Source organism: Elgaria multicarinata, chromosome 2 (assembly GCF_023053635.1).
Source record: "Elgaria multicarinata webbii isolate HBS135686 ecotype San Diego chromosome 2, rElgMul1.1.pri, whole genome shotgun sequence".
NCBI lineage: Eukaryota > Metazoa > Chordata > Lepidosauria > Squamata > Anguidae > Elgaria > Elgaria multicarinata.
In genome coordinates this window covers 82925246-82946266 of record NC_086172.1, presented here as the reverse complement: position 1 = coordinate 82946266, position 21021 = coordinate 82925246, and the positions used below count along the sequence as shown (strand labels likewise).

The 21021-nt window shown below is 46.3% G+C and overlaps 1 protein-coding gene across 1 annotated transcript in view; it reads left to right on the top strand.

Moving 5' to 3' along the window:
• The window catches only part of LOC134392586 (acyl-CoA (8-3)-desaturase-like), a 191149-nt gene that overhangs the window by 154287 nt on the left and 15841 nt on the right, over positions 1 to 21021 (top strand). The window contains exons 3-6 of the mRNA XM_063117026.1: positions 12118 to 12228; positions 14820 to 15017; positions 17076 to 17177; positions 17731 to 17859. Coding sequence (XP_062973096.1) covers positions 12118 to 12228; positions 14820 to 15017; positions 17076 to 17177; positions 17731 to 17859 — 540 coding nt within the window. The remainder of the gene's footprint in view (positions 1 to 12117; positions 12229 to 14819; positions 15018 to 17075; positions 17178 to 17730; positions 17860 to 21021) is intronic.

Genomic DNA, 21021 nt, shown 5'->3' with positions numbered 1-21021 from the left:
TTAGTCCCCCCCTCCAACGCTGGGATTGGAGGATGCGATCAATTCTCATCAGGATTGGGAGTTGAATGTGCCTGTCATCGCTTCAAATAAACCCCGCCGCGCCGCAGCCGGTTTACTCTATCGTTTGTATTGTAAATGTACCCGATTTTTTTAAAAAATTTTGCACGTGAACCACAGGACGCAGAAAGTTGAGAGTAGTCTCAAAATGACCCCCATCCACGACTCTCTGTGCACAAGAATTTTCAGAACGATAGCTTAAACCCCCCCCAGTTATCCCCGATTCTTTTCCGCAATGCAATCCTATGGGCGAAAAGCCGAAAATCACCGTTTGAGCCGCGCTGTTGACCCGATTTTTTTAAAATTCTAGCACGCGACCCGCACGACGCAGAGAGCTGAGAGTAGTCTCAAAATGACCCCCATCCACGACTCTCTGTGCACAAGAATTTTCAGAACGATAGCTTAACCCCCCCCCCAGTTATCCCCGATTCTTTTCCGCAATGCAATCCTATGGGCGAAATGTTTCAAGATGGCGACCGGAGCGCTCCGCCTGAAAGAGGAGCTCCGAAAAATGGGCGCTTCTCTTCACCTTGCTTCTAGGGGTATGCGGTCCGCTTCTACTCCGTCTCTGGGTAAGGCGAAGCAGGACAATCCGCTACTGCTTCTACGCTCCTAATCGGAGCGGAGCACATGCCTATTATCCATGAGAAAAAATGCTCCGATCATGGAAAGTCTCTCTGCTTAATTTTGGGGGTTCCCCCTCCCCACAGGCACCACACCACACCTGACCATAACCCATTTACCAGCATTTTCTGTGTAGAATTTCCTGAGGGCTATACAAGCTGCTATGGGAAGGAAATGAGGTGGAGGGCTTCTTTAAATAAGTGATGTATTGCATGCTCACGACTGGCCACTCATGGAAGTTTGGTTGTCAATTACATGACATCGTCAACAGCCAGGGTGTCTCCCACCCTTTCCCCCATCCCATTTTCAAAATGTTCAGAGATAAGCTGGAATAAACCCCAATTGGCACTAAATCGGCAGTGTGTAAAGCTGGTGTTGCACTATGAACTTGCAAGGAAGAACTTTCTGTGTCTAAGATCTGAGAGAGAAGAGGGTAAAATTAAAATGCCTCTTTGCAACAAAAGGAGACAGATCTGATACCCCACCCTACCAAGAGCACCCCTTTAAGTTTAATGGAGCTTATTTCCAAGTAACTGTATTGAGGGTTGCAGACTTACAGCGTGATTTTATGTCTACTCATAAGTAAGTCCTATTGTGTTCAATTAGGCTTACTCCCAAGTAAATGTGCTGAGATTTGCAGACGTACAGCACAATCTTACATCTATTCAGAAGTAAGTCCTAGCTTTCCTGGGAACTGCGAGGAAACAATACAGCACAAGTTACATGATGAAAACAAGATCCCTCTCCTTTGCACACATACCAGGCAGGCTGTCCATCTGTCCGTCCATCCATCTGTCCATCCAATCCCTTAATTCAAACCATGTGTTTGCCATATAAAAAGACTCATCCTAATACTGCAAAGAACCTGAAAGCAGAAAGCTATGGTAAGGATGCGGGATTTTGCGGGGGTTTTGTTTAACATAGAGACACCCTAAGTCTACTTCTGCCAGCACAGTTGAGCCAGCGTAAAACTGCATCCAACCCTCTGAGCTTCTCTACACACAGGAAAAAATAGGAAAAATCCCACATCATTGCCATAGCTTTTGTCCACACAGTATTCCCACCATTGCAATATCCTCCTTCATATGTGACCATGTGATTTGGAAATGATAACTTCCCTTCTCAGAAAGGGCCCATTAGACAGCACCATCTAGTGATGGAGAGATCCTGCGATGTCCCTGGATAATATCACATTATCTCTCTGTGTTTTTTAATGTATGGTTTCCAGGGGATAACGCTGGAGACATTCTGCTGTTGATGGCATCATGTAACGAATCCACAAATTTCCATGAGCAGTCAGTTATGACTAGGGATGTGCTCCGCTTCTAATCGGACCGGAGAAGCAGTAGCGGAGCGGGGGGCTTCGCCTGCCCTTAAGGCGGAAGCGAAGAGGATTGGGGGGCCGGCGGAGCGTGGCGAAGAGGATCAAGGTGAAGGCGGATCCTTCGCCTCAATCCGGAGCTCCGCCGGAAAGGTAAGTGGGGTTTACTGGGCCCTGCCGCTGTCGCTGTCGCCCATGCGGCGACAGCAGCAGGGCCCGGTAACGGCCCCCTCCCTCCTCTTCCTTACCTGTCTCCATCCGCGGTCCGTCAGCGTCTCCAATTGAGCCCGTGGTTCCAGCAGGAAGTCAGGGCCGCACTTGCGGCCCAGACTTCCTGGTGGAACCGCGGGCTCAATTGAAGACGGCGACAGACCGCGGATGGAGGCAGGTAAGGCCCCCCTCCCCCTTGGTCCCTTACCGGGCTCTGCCGCCGTCGCCGCATGGGCGGCGATGGCGGCAGGGCCCGGTAACCCCCCCCCGCCCTCCTCTCCCTTACCTGCCTCCGTCCGCAGTCCGTCAGCATCTCCAATTGAGCCCGTGGTTCCAGTAGGAAGTCTGGGCCGCACTTGGAACCACGGGCTCAATTGAAGACGGCGACGGACTGCGGACGGAGGCAGGTAAGGCCCCCCTCCTCCTTACTGGGCTCTGCCGCCGTCACCGCATGGGTGGCGATGGCGGCAGGGTCCGGTAACCCCCCCTATGGGGGGGGACCGGAGCTCCGATCCGGATCCGGAGCTCCGAGCGGAGCGGAGTGGGCACAGGCGGAGTGGGGGCAGGGCGGAGTGGGCCGATCCGAAAATGGCGGATCTTAAAGTGAAGCGGAGTGGGGTGTCCGTGCACACCCCTAGTTATGACCATGCAATAAGCCACTTGTTTGGAGATGTTCTCTCTCTGCAGGTCTTCTTTACATGCATCCAGAAACTTGTGGCCAAGTCATGCAATTTCAACAGTTCTCAAGGTGATGCCTACCAGATGCATTGGACTGCAACTCCCATCACCCCAGTTTAGGGAGGATGGAAGTCCAGAACATCTGCTACTCATGAAGTTTGGGAAGACTGTGCTATGTGAATGTACAAATTCAGCATAAAGATATTGTCTTTGAAGGGGTAAGACCATGTAGACTAGAACATTTTGCTATAAATGCAGCTGCTTCCCACCCCTTTCCCCCCATCCCTGCCTAGGAAGTGAGTGCCTTATCACCTGCACACTAGGAGGAGAAGCAACACAGCATTAGCTAAGAGTCTCAGACAACAAATGTATACTTACATGTCTAACAATGTTGCAGATCACAGAACTAGTTGCAACAGACTTCAAAGGGGCTATTCAGTGCCAGTCACATTTAGTGAGAGTAAGACAGGTAAGATGGGTACTATTAAAGGACAGCTAATAAACAGGAGCTGGCATTTATTGGAGTGCCACTTTCCCATTGCACTCATGTTTCCTCCATTGTCTTTTCGTTTGGATTTCCACAATAGTTCCCTTTCCCTTTGCCTCCGATGTGGCTTAAACAGCCAAGTTCTAAGCCATGTAGGGCGCAATCCCATGCATGTTTTTTCCATTTATACATACTTAGGATTGCCCCTTAAGATGAACTGGCTCTTAACAAAATGTCCCAGTTGAAGAGGAGCCATCTATTATGGGCCAACCTACTACCACTCTTATTTATTTATTGCATTGATATCCCATCTTTTTTCTGCCAAGGAACCCAAAACAGTATAATAATCCTCTTCTCCATTTAATCCAAGCAACAACAACAACCCTGTGAGGTAGGTTGGGCTGAAAGTCTGTGACTGATCCATAGTCACCCATTGAGCTTCCATGGCCAAGTGTGGACTAGAACCCAGATCTCCCAACTCCCAGTCCAACACTCTAGCCACTACACCACGCTGGTTCTTTTGCTGGGCTAATCTAGGAATAAGACTTATAATCAGCACAGGTGAAGAGGGAACTAGTGTGAACTGAGGAGGACAACAATATGGAGAGGATCACAGAGGACAATAATAATAATAATAATAATAATAATAATAATAATAATAATAATAAAAAATTTATTTCTTACCCGCCTCTCCACTTAGATCGAGGCGGGGAACAACAGCGAATATAAAACACATAAAAACGGATTAAAAACATAGTATACATGATTAAAGCTAGGGATGTACTCCGCTTCTAATCGGACCGGCGAATTAGAAGCGGAGCGGGGGGCTTCGCCTGCCCTTAAGGCGGAGGCGAAGAGGATTGGGGGGCCGGCGGAGTGTGGCGAAGAGGATCGAGGTGAAGGCGGATCCTTCGCCTCGATCCGGAGCTCCGCCGGAAAGGTAAGTGGGGTTTACCGGGCCCTGCTGCTGTCGCTGTCGCCCATGCGGCGACAGCGGCGGGGCCAGGTAAACCCCCACTCCTCTCCCTTACCTGCGTCCATCCGCGGTCCGTCAGCTTCTTCAATTGAGCCCGCGGTTCAACCAGGAAGTCTGGGCCGCTTGCGTTGAACTGCGGGCTCAATTGAAGAAGCCGATGGACCGCGGATGGATGCAGGTAAGGCCCCCCTCCCCCTTGGTCCCTTACTGGGGTCTGCTGCCGTTGCCGTAAGTGGGGTTTACCGGGCCCTGATGCTGTCGCTGTCGCCCATGCGGCGACAGCGGCAGGGCCCGGTAACCCCCCCCGCCCTCCTCTCCCTTACCTGCCTCCGTCCGCGGTCCGTCGGCTTCTTCAATTGAGCCCGCGGTTCAACCAGGAAGTCTGGGCTGCTTGCGGCCCAGACTTCCTGGTTGAACCGTGGGCTCAATTGAAGAAGCCGACGGATCGCGGACGGATGCAGGTGAGGCCCCCCTCCCCCTTGGTCCCTTACCAGGCTCTGCTGCCGTCGCCGCACGGGCGGCGATGGCGGCAGGGCCCGATAACCCCCCCCACCCTCCTCTCCCGGCCTTACCTGGCGCCACTCCCCTCCACTGCGGAGCTCTGATTCAAAGCCGGAGCTCCGCGGCGAAGAGGAGCGGAGTATGGGCGGAGCGGGGCGGAGCGGGGGGTCCGTGCACACCCCTAATTAAAACATCCTTAAAACATCCTAAAAACATTCTAAAATTCCACTGGATAGGCCTCAGTAGAGCAGCTCTGATAGTATTTCGTGTTGTTGGCATTTTTTAAGCAATTTTCTAAATACAAAGACTAACTAAGAGGGGGGATGCGTCAAATTTATATCTAATTATTGACAGAGGGTAGTACATTTCCCCCTTAATGTTAAAGACAAAAATATTGGTGGAATCCATTGGCTGCTTGGAGGTTTTCCTTACGGTTCTTCAAAATAATAAATCATATTTAGTCTCTTCATAATCCGAGGAAAGGCTTTGAGAAATATTGCTGCATCTGTCCCTAGATTGTATATATATAATAAAATAATAAACCAAAGCCAAATTTAATGAAAATGTATACCTCAATATTAAAATTAAAACCTGCATAGATAGAGCTTAAAACCATAACGTAATAGGCCAAACACGTTTTGACAGAAGTCTTCAGCAGTAGCCGAAAAGAACTGCAAGACATAAATCAAACTCAGCAATTGCAAAATATCAAAATGTGAATGAGTGATTCATTTTATACAGAATTAAAGCTGAATCTGATAGCAGCCTTGAGAAAATGATGTCAACTCCCTTGTTATCTATAGAAGGAATTTCTTTGCTGCTGTAAGATGTATTGTGGGTTAGGAAACTTACCATAGTAATTAAAGCAACATTGCTCAGAGAGGTGTGTATTATTTTATCGTGGGACTCCAACTTCGATCAGCCCCATACAACATGGCTGGCTATTGCTCAGGGATGATGGTAGTCCAGCATCTTCATCACTGCTCTATAATGGAAAACATTTTCTCTCCCAGGTCTGTTTTCCATGGAAGAAGGCAAAATACCATGCACAAAGCTGGAGCCCCTCCATTTCTTAGTCTGGTTTCTGAGACTGCCCCAGGCATCTGCAAACTTTGCTTTTCAGCCACAGGATCTAGACATTTGCTTGATGATGATGATGATGTCTTCACTGAAATTTTCATGATGCTGAATTCTGAACTCATCACCAGATTCCATAGAAGTGTAGAATACACACAGTCCGATATACAGGCTACACTGGGGGCGGGGTCCTCTTCATCAAGCCAGTTCAGATGAAAGGCCAAACCATAGCTTGGCTGTCCTCAGGCTGATGCACTCCTTTCTCCTCTGCAGCCCCTGTGTGCTCTGATTCCTCCATGACTTCCTTGTTTAGGCAATCCATACCTTCCTGCCCCATCTGAATCAGTGAGGCTTGTTTTCCTGCTTTTACTCCAAAAGCAAGCACAAACAATATTTTCCTGGTTCAAATGCAATGGTGAATACTGGTTCTTCTTCGTGGTCTCTGTGCATCACACATATGGGCTCTGTGCCTGCGCAGGGCCAGGTCGGAAACTTCTCAAGCTGAATTCTTTTTAGGTGGGAACCCCTCCCCCACCGTCCACTGAGCATGCTCAGGGGTTCCCGCCTAATCCCCTCAGTTCTCTTCAACCGCCTGTGGGCTAACAGTGTTTGGAGACTTCTCTGTGGTATAGTGCGTTCTTATTATACCAGAGCTGAAAAATCTATCTATTTTTCCTTCTTTTTCTTACTTCTACAGTTTTCTATTCTTTCCTATCCAATATATATATATATATATATATATATATATATATATATATATATGTTTTGTCTTGTCTTGGTGCCTATGGCCCACCAAGGCCTGTTTAAGAAGTGTTCCAACTGCGGACAGAAGATTTCACAAACGGATGGGCATTCCTTCTGCCTGCTCTGCTTGGGGGAGACTCATGTCGTGGAGTCCTGTGCTTTTTGCCTAAAGTTCTCAAGGCAAGCATGTAAAAACCGCGCAGATCGCCTTCGGGCTATTCTCTGGGAAAAGGCTTTGGAGGCAGTAGATAAACCGAGAGCGGCTCGCGTTTCTACATCTCCACACAAGATGGAGTCTATGCCCCAAAATCCTCCGACAAGGAGTGAAGCCTTAGCGGTTCCCCCCTCCTCCTCTCAGTCTGCAAAAAAGGCGGCAAAGAAGATCTCTAAGAGAGCGAGAGAGCACTCTGAGGCTGAAAACCCTCAGAGTAAAAAGAGCAAATTGAAGGGCAAAGATGGAAAGTAAAAACCATTGAAATCGATCTCGTCGGTACCGAGGAGCCCGGTACCGAGTACTTCGATACCAAGGCGCGAGACGGGGCATAAAAGCCCGATAACGAGTCTCGCATTACAGAGACCTTCCTCGCATGCTATAAGCCCGATACCGAGGTTTTCGCTACCGACGCCTTTCTCAATACTGAGACGGACGACTCTATCCTCACCGCCGGTACTGAACCCTCCACCGCCGGTTGCTAATTCACCAGTCCCGCCACCGCCCCATATTGTTACGGTCCCGACGGAAGAACCCAGTGTGAGGGCATCAATTTCTGAAGGTGAAATCAGAGGTTCCTCGTTGGATAACACTGTGGCGGATCAGATACCTCTTTCCCCTCGGTACCGAGCAGAACCCATCGATACCGACGGACGTCAGTACCGACAGCAACCATATGGCGATACCGAAGGCTTTCGATACCGACAAACATCTCCGTATGGTTACAGCCGTGATGGTTCACTGGCTTCACTTCATTCAAGTCGACAATACGTCGCGTATAACAAAAGATCAAGGTCCCCACCGAGGGGTCGGGACCATTACGCCGATTGGTACCCTCCACAATTTCCTCCATGTTACTATGAGGATTGGAGACATAGAGGGCACCAAGAATACTACTATCCAGAACACCACTATGACCCGTACCCGCGTTTCCGCCAGCCTCCTTCCGAGACGGTCTCCCGTCCACCGCCTCCGGAGGATGTCACAGACATGCCTCAACCAGCGGTACCGAGGTGCACGTCACGACCGACGCAAGCGACGGTACCGATCACTACGGTACCGACTCAATCGTCACAACCACGTCCGAGCCTGGATCTGATGCCACGCGTTTTGGATGTCTTATCGGAGGAGGACTACCAGTCTGATTCCTCCTGAGAAGCTTCACCGGTACCATCCATTCCCTCCCCTGATGACATTGTAGGGACTTCAGATGTGGTCTCCCCTTCAGAAGACCTATCGCACTTTGCCGATCAAGTGCAAAGGATGGTGAGATCATTGGGGATTGAAATGTCTCAACCCATTGAAAAATTGAACGACCCAGTTTATGATGATGCATACTGTGAGTCAGCTACTCCAGCAGCTATTCCCTACTTGCCCGTGCTATTACGCACAGCACAACAGTCGTGGAAGCTGCCCGCCTCTATGCCACCAATGTCCAGGAGGCTAGATAATACATACAAAATACAGGAAAAGTCTGCTCCTTTTCTTTTTACTCATCCCAAGCCTAACTCCATAATTGTAGAGGTGTCTCAGGGACACACTCATAAGAGGCACAATGCGCTGGTAGATAAGGAAGGTCGTCGGCTCGATGGCATAGGTTGAAGAATTTATTCTTCAACTGCACTGTCATTACGAGTGCATAATTACCAAGCCACCATGGCAAAATATCAACTCTTCTTATGGGAGAAGATGGCATCCCTGTCTGGTTATCTGCCAGATGACCAAAGGGAACTGGCGACCGTCTTTTACATTGAGGCCATGGCACTATCAAGGCAACAGCTCAACACAGCTCGCCACGCGACAGACTGTGCCTCAAAAGCCCTGGTAGGGTCCATAGCCCTACGAAGACATGCATGGCTAAGGTCAGCAGGTTTGTCTCAGGAGGCACGCTCCTGTATCGAGGATCTGCCATTTGATGGAAACGGTCTATTCCATTCTTCCACCGACGAATCGATGGAGAACATCCAAAAGGCCAAGAATACGGCTAAAAAGATGGGAATTGGGCAGCAGCAACAACAACAAATTCAAAGAGCATTCCGCCCAAGACGTTGGCCTAGGGCTCAACAGCAGTTCCAGCCCAGACAGCAACAGCAATTTCAGGATAGACCTCCTCTGTACCAACCCCAAGGTCAGTACAAGAGGCAACAATTCCCGGGACGCTTCAAGCAAAACAGAGGCAAACCCGACCAGAGTCAAAGACGGCATTTTTGACTGTCCTATAAAATTAATTTCCACACCTAAATTTGGCGACATCCTTGCCCCCTTTTATAAAAGTTGGACCACCATTACTACCGACAGGTGGGTCCTTAATATCATCTCCGGGGGTTACAGAATTGAGTTTACCACCCTCCCTCCCTCTTCCTAATGCCCTGCGTTTCATGCCAGCACCATGGGGCTAAGTTACAATAGATGTCTCTGGGTTATCTGTGCAGCCTCTGTTGTCTCTCACTCTAAGTCATGGATTCTAAGTCCCAACGGTCCAGCCAGGCTGTGCACTTGTACCCTGTGGCTGGGGGTAGGGCAACAGCTTATAGCTTGGTTGCATCCAGTGACTCTTGTTTTTTTTAAAAAACTCCACTGTCAGCCACCTCTGCCTGCACCAAAACTGGACTCTGAGACACTCTTAAAAAGGCTCTGTGTGGTACAGCAGCCTCTCAGGGCTCAGCTACAGCCATCTCTGAGATGTGATTTCAGTCTAACTCTGTCTCTAAGAGATATGCCAGCCAGCCAAAGCCACAAATCTATCTAATTTTCTCTGGTATGCATTTCAAATGTTCTGCATTGCATCCCAGCAGTGCAGTCAAAGCCTAGCTCACAAGTGTACAAAGTGAAGTGGAAGGGAAGTGGTAGCAAAGCAAAGCAATGATATGCCGGGTTCCAACATTCGCAGCAACAGGGCATCAGCAAAGAAGAGAGCCTCTCTCTCGACTGGCACCGTACTGTTGGTCATGAGAGTTTTTCTCTAAAGATGACCCTTCATTGCCCATGATGTGGAACTTTGAGAAAAAGGCCTCTGGCCCATTCTGTTTTGCCCTGTGGGTTGCTTTGACTGACCTCTCCTTTCCCACATTTTGATTTGTGGATGCCTTGACTCTGCTGAGCTCCAGGTACCCGACTGCACACCAAATCTGCACCAGGAAAGGCGCCCTGCTTGCCCAGGACTTTTTACCTAAAGACTGGAGATCCCCTTAATGCCAAGGGCTGAAACTGCTTAATGTACAACACCCCAAAGAGGAGGTTTGACAACCTGAGTTTGAAGAATATGGCTCCAGCAGATTTAAAAAACAATAATTTTTAAAACTTTGAACTTTTAAAAAACTCCTTTAAAAAATGGATGAACAGACCTGATTCAAACTTGGCATGGCTAAATCTCTCCTTAAGAGCGATCATGGTGCCAACTTTCAGCCCTTTATCTTTAAAAATGTCATTTTTAAAAAATAATTTTAAAACCTCAATTTTTAAAAAAAATAATCCTAAAACTCAATGGATGAACAGATCTGTTTCAAACTTGGCATAGCTAAAGTACTTGTGAAGAGCAATCATGGTGCCAAGTTTCATATCTTTATCTTTAAAAATAACATTTTTTAAAAATAATAATTTTAAAACCTCAATTTTAAAAAAAAATCTTAAAAAAATCAATGGATGAACAGATCTGTTTCAAATTTGGTTTAACTAAAGCCCTACCTAAGACCTACCATCGTGCCAAGTTTCATGTCTTTATCTTTAAAAATGACGGAGTTACAAGCATTTTTGTTAATTCCCATTAGAGCTGCTCTTTGGTTTGGGAAGATTGGAAAAAATCCAGATTTCCCCTCCCCCTCCCGGATTTGTCACCAAAACCCCAGACAAATCTGGGCAAATCCGGTCATATGATCACCCTACTGAGATTGACAAGTGCGTGACAGATCACTCTGCCCAGCTCTGGTGGCTCAGAGCAACCTTTCCTGGGACTTTGTTTTAGGATATTGGCCATGTTCCAATTGAGGTGCCAGCAGATGTGGCATCTGGAGAAGCTCAAAGCAGTTACTGGCATACTCTATTCACCCCCCCTTCCGAGTGTTTGCCTTAAGGATTGTTTCAGAAAAAAGAGCCTAAAGGTTTCTAACCTTGGGCCCGTCTACACTTGTCTAGATGAAACGTAACAAGTTGGCAGAGATGACGTCAGCAGTCACGTGATGCTGTTGTTGTTACGTTTCTTCTGACTTTTAAAACCGTTCCACTTTCTGTTAAAATCGTTTTAAAACTAACAATGTGCCCCAATCTTTCGTTGTTTTCAATGCCATCTTTCAAAGTCATGTCTCGTGACCATGGTCTTTGCTTCCTGATTAGGACAAGTGAGGGCTTTTCTAGACAAGGGGAGGGAGAGCTGGCACAACGCGATGAGGGGGAGGGGGAGGGGGAGGGGGAGGGAGGGCGGTGAAAGAGGGGACAGAGGCTTAATTTTTTAAAAAAACTGCTTATCTTTCGGGGCGCACGTGGCCCCTTTAAGACGCTGCAGGGCTTCCCTCGTCCCTACGCGTCGCCCCGCCTCCCTGCCGGCTTATCCCGGCAGGTCTAGCTCAGAGTCACCGGAAGAAGGAGGTTTACTTCAGAGCCGGTATGAGCATAATGAAGAACGTTCTAAAGAAGAATGTGCCGGGGTAAAACGATAGAAGAAAAGGTATTTCGATTGACTGGGCTCAAGTTGCATTTTGTAACGTAGCAAGGGAGGACGCAACAATGCACTTAAACAATGGTGTAATGAATAGTGTAGATCCTGCCCTTCATTCAGCTTTAAGTGAGTTTTGGAGACTCTGTAACCATTAAGCTGGTCTACCATGTTATTTCCTCAATAAAAGAAGTCTCACTGATGTGAGTGTTTCATGTCAGCTTGCCAGCATGTGGGACGATCCCGGGTATCACCCTGGGATATAGCCTGGTCTAGCAAAGGCTGCAAACTCCTTCCCTTTTCCAACTGCTCTCACTCCACTTTCTTTCCTTGGACCATCAACCCAAGCTGTCCAACCAGCTCTGTAACTCTGAAATCACAGACACATGTACCTGAACCGCTGAGACCCTTCTGCCACCAAGAGGAGAGAGCCCGCCTTAAAAATGATGGTCTTGCTCCTTAAACAATCAGAAAGTTTCATCTGTTGCTAAAAAGAAACAAATCTACATGCCTTTCATGTCCATCATTACTGCTGCACAGTGCTCTTCTCCTCTCATATACTATTTCTTTATGTGTTTCTTAGGATGCCTTCTCCGCTTTCCACAAAAATGAGGACCTAGTGAAGAAATACTTGAGTTCGCTGCTAATTGGGGAGCTGGCGCCTGATCAACCCAGCTGTGAGCCCACCAAAAATGTGAGTTTTTCCTCAGAGCTGCCATTAAAAAAAAAAAGAAGATCTGATGGAGTGTGTGTGAAAATCCGTTGGCTTGCAGTCATACTACACTGAAATTCTTAGAGTGTGCTCAATGTTGGACTTGAGCACTAGATAGATCAGGATCTACTGGTAGATCTCTGGGTGATTTGCAGTAGATCTGCAAGGGTTCCTGATTTCCCCTTGTTTAACAACAGCAACAACAAAAGTGCTCCTCCATCCCCATAAACTAGGCTGCTGAAATAAAGAAAGCTTGCAAGGGGGAGAACCAGGACTGGATTTAGGGATAAAGGGAAAGCAAGCTCAGTTCAGATGCTGAAAACAAATTGTTGTTCCTTAAAACAAACCCTGTTCCTTAATTCCACTGAGCCAGTGTAGTGTAGTGGCTAGAGTGTCAGTCTGCGAGTCAGGAGATCTGGATTCTAGTCCCCACTTGGCCATGGAAACCCACTGGGTGATGTTGGGCCAGTCACAGACTCTCAGCCCAACCCACCTCACAGGGTTGTTGTTGTGAGGATAAAGTTGAGAGGAGGATTATGTATGCTGCCTTGGGTTCCTTGGAGGAAAAAAGGCAGGATATAAATGCAATAATAAACAAATAAATAAATAAAATGTTTGCACCTGGCTCCAGTTGGTTGATGCTGAGGTCCTAGGGGGGAAAACAGAGTTGATCACAGAATTCTGCAGTCAGCCCACCTACTCTGCAGGTATTGAAAAATTTTGCTACAGGATTTCCTTTGTGATCACAGAGCCTGGGTTTTAAGCTAGGCTGACCGTATTTTGGAAACCAAACCGAGGACAACATGGCTGGACCCCAAGGGTGTATGCCCACTAACATTTATTTATTTATTTATTTTTATTACATTTATATACCGCTCCCATAGCCAGGGCTCTCTGGGAGGTTTACATGTGGTGAGGGGAGGCTTTGTACCTAGCCATTATGGAGGAGACAGAAAAAGTTTGTGCAGCTGGCAGCAGATGGAGTGAGCTTGCTGAATCCCTCATTCACTTGGCACATGCCCATTTGCCTGGCTGATCACCACTTAAGTTGCGGGGAGGTAGAATTTCTCTTTCTCCATGAGTCAAGTTTGTCTGGGATGGCTGGTGTTGTTGTTCTTATTCACATACTAGACACTGACTTGGTTCACATGATCATTGCAGCCCTTTGTGGCTTTAATAATAATAATAATAATAATAATAATAATAATAATAATAATAATAATAATATATTTATTAGCTGCCTCTCCCTCTGGATCGAGGCGGGGAACAACACTAAATAAAATATAATACATGAAATTAGTTAAAAGAGCATATATATGTTGTTTTTATACTGTTGTTCTTATATTTTAAATTTTGTATACTTTTAATGTTTACTGTTTTTAACTTTTGTAAACCACCAAGAGAGCTTCGGCTATGGGGCGGTATATAAATGTAACAAATAAATAAATATAAATAAATAAATAAATAAATAAATATAAAACCAATAAAATATTAAAATAACAATCACAATATCTTCAAATTCTTAGGTTTAAAATAATTCTTATGCTTAATAATTACCCTTGCTGGACTGTTGTAGGGTTGTGGGGTGTTTTGTTAAACACCCCAACCGGCCACCCTTGGTGGGTTTGGACAACAGAAGAAGCCATGATGGGGGGCTTGAATTGGCAACCTGGTGTGCAACCCATTAGTGTAAATTTGGCCATTTGTAACTGGCATGCAGAGAATGGTTAACAAGCCACCATGGCTTATTAACCACTCCCATGTCATGTGAACCAGTATTATAAATCACCCAGTTGTTAAATATAGACTATTTGGCAGGTCTAGTATGGGTAACCAGGGGAGGGAGATAGAAGATGAAAAGAGGTTGGTGAACACTCTAAGGCAGGTAGGCAACCTGGTGCTCACCAGATGTTTTGGACTACAAGTCCCATATATACAATGGCAATGGATTATGGGACTTGTAATCCAGCACATCTGGAGGCCACCAAAGCACCTACCACTGCTTTTGTGAATCATTAGACTGGGAGAGGGGGTTATTCAGACTTGCCATTCAAGGCCACAAGGTTCGAGGGAAGAGGGAGAGATTACAAGTCCCTTAATCTTTTACCATTGCCCATACTGACTGGGGAATATGGGACTTGTAGTCCAAAGCATCTGGAGAAAACCAAGCTTCCTACCCCTGCTTTTGGGAATCATTAGAATGGGGGAGGGGTTTATTCACAGTTGCCGCTCAAGGTCATAAGGCTCAAGGGAATGGAGACAGAAGCTCCTCTTGAGAATATCCATCTCACCACCCAACACCATGCAAAATGTGGCACAGAAGATCCTTCGCATGCCTCCGAAAACCAGTTGCTGGGGTACCCAAGTGGGAGGGACACAAGAGAACACAAGCTATTGCCCTCATGCCCTGCTTGTGTGGTTGCCATGGCCCTCGGCTTGGTCTCTGTGGGAAACAGGACACTGGACTAGGTAGGCGTTTGGTCTGATCCAGTAGGGCTCTTCTTACGTTCGAAGGCAAAATGAATGACATCTATTGGGTGAAGAGGGAGCTTACCTGTCGACCCTTCTTACAGGAAGCACTGGTACAGGATTTCCGTGAGCTGCATGAAAAGGTGAAGAGGATGGGACTCCTGAAGCCAAGACATTCCTTCTTCGTCTTCATTTTTCTGCATGCTTTCCTGCTAGACATTGCAGCCTGGCTCACTATCTGGTACTTTGGAAAATCCTGGGTGCCCTTCCTTATCGGGATAGCTATGTTCACCACTGCACAGGTAATGTATCTGTGGGCACTTCCAGATAGCTTCAAAAGGTGTGAAGCTATTCCATTGTTTCTTCCTTAACTGTTTCTTTTTTCTGATAAGAAAAAAGATGGACAAAGCAGTGAGAGGGCTACAAAAAAAAGATGGTGGTATCTGGACCCTCTGTAAAATACAGTACAAGAGGAGGGCAGCTACAGGATAAAAGTCTTATCTGGAAATACCCTGCTCACTAGGGGTGTCATCAGATGAGCATTTTATTGCATGCTCATTCCTGGGCACTCACAGATTTGTGCAGGTGCTATTCATGACGTTGTCTGCATCCTGCACACCTCCCACCCCTTCTAGGCTTCTTTGCGGGACAAAAAAAGACACCAGTAAATCCAAATTATTTTTGAGATGGAAGTTGCCGCTATCTCCTGCTGTGTGCAGGAGAAGCAGCGCAATCAAAACAGCCCACTGAATGGGCCACGTGCACATTGTTTGCTTACTTCCTCTTTTGAAAGAGGAAGTAATGAGGGACAAACGCTAGGCCGGAGTAGCGACGGTAAGGGAACACGATTCCCCCCCATGTGATGAAGCTCTAGGTGTAAGAGGATTCTAGACTATCATTCAGCTATACATAACCAGTTAACAGTCCCAAAGTGTGTAGGAGTGGAATTGCAGCTTCTTTGTACATAGACATGCACCTTCATTGCACACAATAGACTTCAATGAAGGCTCGCATAAGAGTAAATTATTCCCATTGTCAAGAAGACATGGAGAATGCACACAACTTCTTCACTGGTGTGGCAGTTATTCAGATAAGACTTGGGGACTCTGCCCATTGGCTGGGCAATGTGTTAACCCTCTAGATGAATTCATATTCTCTGATATCCCTGGGAACCTGTACATATTGAGCATGAAATGGATCCTCCAGTCAGGATCCTTGCTAGCCTCCTTATTATAGATAAAGAGGGCAGATGTTAACAGAGAAATATCAAAGGACTGCTACATTCAAAAAGAAACGTTAGTAGCATTTAAAGATTCTGGTAGTGCTGTATGAGATGCTTTTCGAAGGATTCACCCCACTGCACTGCTGTAACATTTAAAGTGGGGGTGTTGAACCTCAGGTCCATGGGCCAAATCTCTTAATTGGCCAAAGATGACTAACTCCAGCCCTCCAGGGTTCCCCTGATGACCATGCCCCCGTCCTCTGGCTCCACCCCATTTCTCCCAATCACCAACAGTTTAGCGGCTTCCCAGCTGTTGTGCAGTTTTCCCCATTTGTAAAGGCAACGTTGCCTTTCCTAAAGCTTACTTATTAAGAGTAAGTGCTTTAAGCTAAAACATGCTGTTGTTTTTGGCCTCTGCCCCTACCTCTTTATCCTTCAGCCCCACCCACCACTGGAATGCAGCCCCGAGAGCTTCCAAAAAATAGAATTTGGGCCCTGGGCTGAAAGAGGTTCAGCAACCCTGATTTAAAGGCTGGCAACCCCCTATGGTAGGGCCAGTTGTCTATGTCCTCCCCTAAAGTTGAGCGCTGGCTGGGATTGGAGGTCATGATTTCTTGCTGAGGATCTGGCTTTGTCCACATGGCCGTGGGCTTTTAAACCTTATACCACCCCTGTGGGTTGAATCCATGGAAATGTAGTGCCCATGACCCTGCTTCCATTTCACTGGTCAGTTGTGTTTGGATTTGATATGTTCTGTTTGTAGGGCAAGCCTTTTCATGTGCCAGTGCCACTTGAAAAAGGGGCACAACTGAGCAGAGGGACAGAGCGTCCTTCCCTATATTATTGTTAATCCTTTGGGAATCAGGAAGGTTTAGGATGAAGGTCAATGGTTTTGTACAGCTTCATTTTCAAATGTTTGGGAGCCTAGGCCAGGGGTGGGCATAAAATACATGGATTTCAGTTCTCAGTATTCTTGACCATTGTCCAAGCTGGCAAGGACTTCTGGAACCTGAAGTGCAAAACATCCTGAGATCTACCTTCTGCCCATCCCTGGCCTAGACTATAATCTTGTGCATAAAATAGCTGCTATCAATATCCCTGAATCATCCCTGTCTTGATATTGTATTTTGCTTTCCAGATCCAGTATGGATATTTTCAGCATGATCTTGGGCATATTTCTGTCTTTGAGAAGGTCAAATGGAATAAATTGTGGCACTTCATTGTGTTGGCAATACTTAAAGTAAGTGTCAAATACTGAGATGATGATGATGATGGTGGTGATGGTGATGATTTGTATGCAGCAACCTTGTTGAAGCAAAATGGGTCTACATCTGGTCAGAGTCTGGATGGGAGATTACTTGTGAACTCTGTTCACATTGCCTTGTCTTCCATGAATAAAAGGCAAGATATAAATGTAATACATAAATTTAAAAAAATGTAGTTGCTGCTGGTGACATCTAAATAGCACTGCCCTAGTTGCATTCTAATAGAGCCAGAGGGATGTTCTCTCAGGCTTAGATTGTGGTGGTGGTGGTGATGATAATGATAATAAAATAAATAAATAAACAGATGTAGTAGTATGTATGCAGAAAATTTCCATCATTCTATGCGTTTTAATTAGCGGATCTCATCCAACCTTACAATAGCTCCTTCAGGTAGACTGGGAATCTCATCCCAATACTGCTTCTGAGAAAAACCGTGCTTGAACAACTCACACCCTTAGCCACTACACTATGGTTATGATGTTGTTCTTCCCTTGAATAAATGAAAAAGCTGTGGGTTTATATATGCAGGGTGGACCAGCCAGCTGGTGGATTCATATGCATAACCAGCATCATGCCAAACCCAACTGCTTCCGCAAGGACCCTGACCTCAACATGCACCCGTTCCTGTTCAGCTTGGGGAAAGCACTCTCTGTGGAGGTGAGTAAATAGAAGGTTTGGGATTACTACTACTACTATTATTATTATTATTATTATTATTATTATTATTATTATTATTATTATTATCATTTATATACTGCACCATAGCTCACGCTCTGAGGGCGGTTTACAAAGATTAAAACATTGAACATTGAAAATCAATATACAAAATTTAAAACCATAAAAGCACGAAATTTAAAAAGCATAAAAGTAGGGGTGTGCACGGACCCCTCGATCCGCTTCTCTTCCAGATTCACAACTTCTGGATCGGGTCCGCTCTGCCTATAGTCCGCTCCGGTTCGCTATAAAGCTCTGGATCCGGATAGGAGCTCCGCTTTTCCCCCCCATAGGCTTGCATTGAAATCCAAAAAAGCCTACAACTTTTTTCTGTTAACGTTAGAAACCTCAAACTTAGCACCATGATACACATGCATGCCAAGCCTCAAGCAAATCCAAGCATCCCCTGATTTTCGGGGAATTTTTGAAAATCGGACACCCCATTTTCAGACATGGGATTTACTCCAACATTTTGACAGATAAAAACTTGGAAGCAGGCACCCTCACAGATGCCATCTAGATCCACATTCATGGCAAGTTTCAAGCAAATCCCATCATCCCCTGATTTTTGGCAGGGCTTTAACCTGTAACGCATCACCCCTAACCCCAATTCACACCCTTTTCGATATCTCAGTCAATTTTCACGTTAGAAACATCAAATTAGGCACCATGACACCTCATGCATGTATACACATGCATGCCAAGCCTCAAGCAAATCCAAGCATCCCCTGATTTTGGGGGGATTTTTGAAAATCGGACACCCTATTTTCAGACATGGGATTTTCTCTGACATTTTGACAGATAAAAAACTTTGAAGCAGGCACCCTCAGAGATGCCATCTAGATCCACATTCATAGCAAGTTTCAAGCAAATTCCATCATCCCCTGATTTTTGGCGGGGCTTTAACCTTTTAACTCGCCCCAAATCAAGTCCCATGCTAGAACTCTGTCAATTTTCACGTTAGAAATGTCAAATTAGGCACCATGACACCTCCTGCATGTATACACATGCATGCCAAGCCTCAAGCAAATCCAAGCCTCCCCTGATTTTTGGGGAATTTTTGAAAATCGGACACCCCAGTATCTCAGGGATTTAAAGCTGCAGACAGCTCAATGGGGCCATTTCAAAGGAAATCCCAACATGCCATGAATTGGGGAGTAGATAACCCTAAATATGAATCTTCTTCCACACTTGAAAAATTTATTTGGAACTTCAAAAAGTCTAAGTGAGCGCAGGAAGGACTTATCCCCTGAGTCAAAGCAAGACACACACAAACCATCCTTGCGAGGCGGGCACAGAGGAGGACAGGCAGCACTTGGAACAAGCATGCTGGAGGCTTGTGGGGTTGAACCACAAAGCCCATCATGTAGTGCAGCTCCCAGGGGGAGGAGGGAGGGAGGGAAGGCAGGCAGGCAGCAGACATTTCTGGGGGCACAAGGAAGTGAAGCAAGGATTGTTTGTTTCTTTCTAGGACAGCAGTAACACATTGCAAACCAACCCTGCGAGGCGGGCACAGAGGAGGAGGACTGGCAGCAAGCATGCCAGAGGCTGGTGGGCACGAACCACAAAGCCCATCATGTAGTGTAGCTCCCAGTGGGAGGAGGGAGGGAAGGCAGGCAGGCAGGCAGACAGCAGACATTTCTGGGGGCACAAGGAAGTGAGCCAAGGATTGTTTCAAAGCCAGTAATGTAAACCATCCCTGTGAGGCGGTAGCAGCACAGAGAGATGCCTTTTCTTTTGCATTCCATAACTTGGAGGCTAGGAGGATAAGAGTAAAGCTTTGTGATCCTTGCTTCAGAGTTGATTGACTGCACTGTGATCACAGCCATTATTAAACAACAACAACAATAGTAACGTTAATAATAGCAGTACTAATTAATATTAATAGCAATAACAACAACAACAACAACAATAAGGAGTTGACCCACAATGAAAGCCTGCCTGACTTCACTGAAGAGGAAAAGCCAGAAGAGCTTGGGCTATGGGGTGTATAAATATAAAATGTAATAAATAAACAAAGGAGGGGTGGAATTAAAAGCAGCAGTGTTGCTGAATAAACAAGAAGATTTTTTTTAAAAAGGCTATGTTTGTCTTTTACCAGTAGGAGGAAAGTGGACTTGGCCAGGGGGAGGGCGATATGCCAATTTGACTGGCCCTAAGTAAGTACCAGTCTTTAAGAAGCTACCTGTCACCAACTCATGATAGGCATTAGCTTCTCCAGTCTCCACTGGTTACTCTTTGGAGGGCTCTGATGATCCTCCAAGGAGTGCACTGGGCACGTCCACATGCCCTAGGGGACCTCATCCCCTTGCACCACATCTATTCAGTTGTTCACCAAGGTTAGGGTGGGTAGCAGTGCTGTGTTTCCTATCTGCTATTTATTTTCTTAGTATATGATTTCAGGTTGTGTTTGTGTGTTTGGTGGGGCTACTGTTTAAAAAACACTGGGAAAAGTCCATTCAGAGACTAAGAAAGAGAAGTTTCCCAGTATCCCATTTTGCCTACCCCCCACTCCAACTTTGGGATTGGAGGATGCTTCATCAGGTGATCATGACTGGGAGTTGAATCTGCCTCTCAGCACTTCAAAAAGGCACCTCTCCCGTTTTTTTACCCTATTTTTTAGAAAATTATAGCAAGCAAACCGCACCACACAGAGTGCTGAAAATAGGCTCAAAATGACCCCCACCCATGACTCTCTAAGAACACCAAGTTTCAAATAGTTAGCTTGAACAACAAAAAAGTTATCCACTAATCTTTTCTGCAATGCGAAAAAATTGCGGAAAATTTTGGGGCGAAAAAATTCCGAAATGGCGGGCGGATCGCTCCGCGAAAAGAGGAGCACTCCGCTTATGGTCGCCTCTCTTCACCATGCTTCTCCAGCCATCAATTTGCTTCTCCTCCGCTTCAGACAGAGGAGGATCACCCCAATTCGCAGTTGCTTCTCCAATCCTAAGCGAAGCGGATCACACCCCTACATAAAAGCACATTCGACTATGTACTCTCAGCAGATCCAGGGTCAATTAAAAACTCAGCATATGCTGTTAAATGCCTGGCGTCGAAAAGATAACAATGTTGGTTCCAGGCTGGCCTCGTCAGGGTGATCAT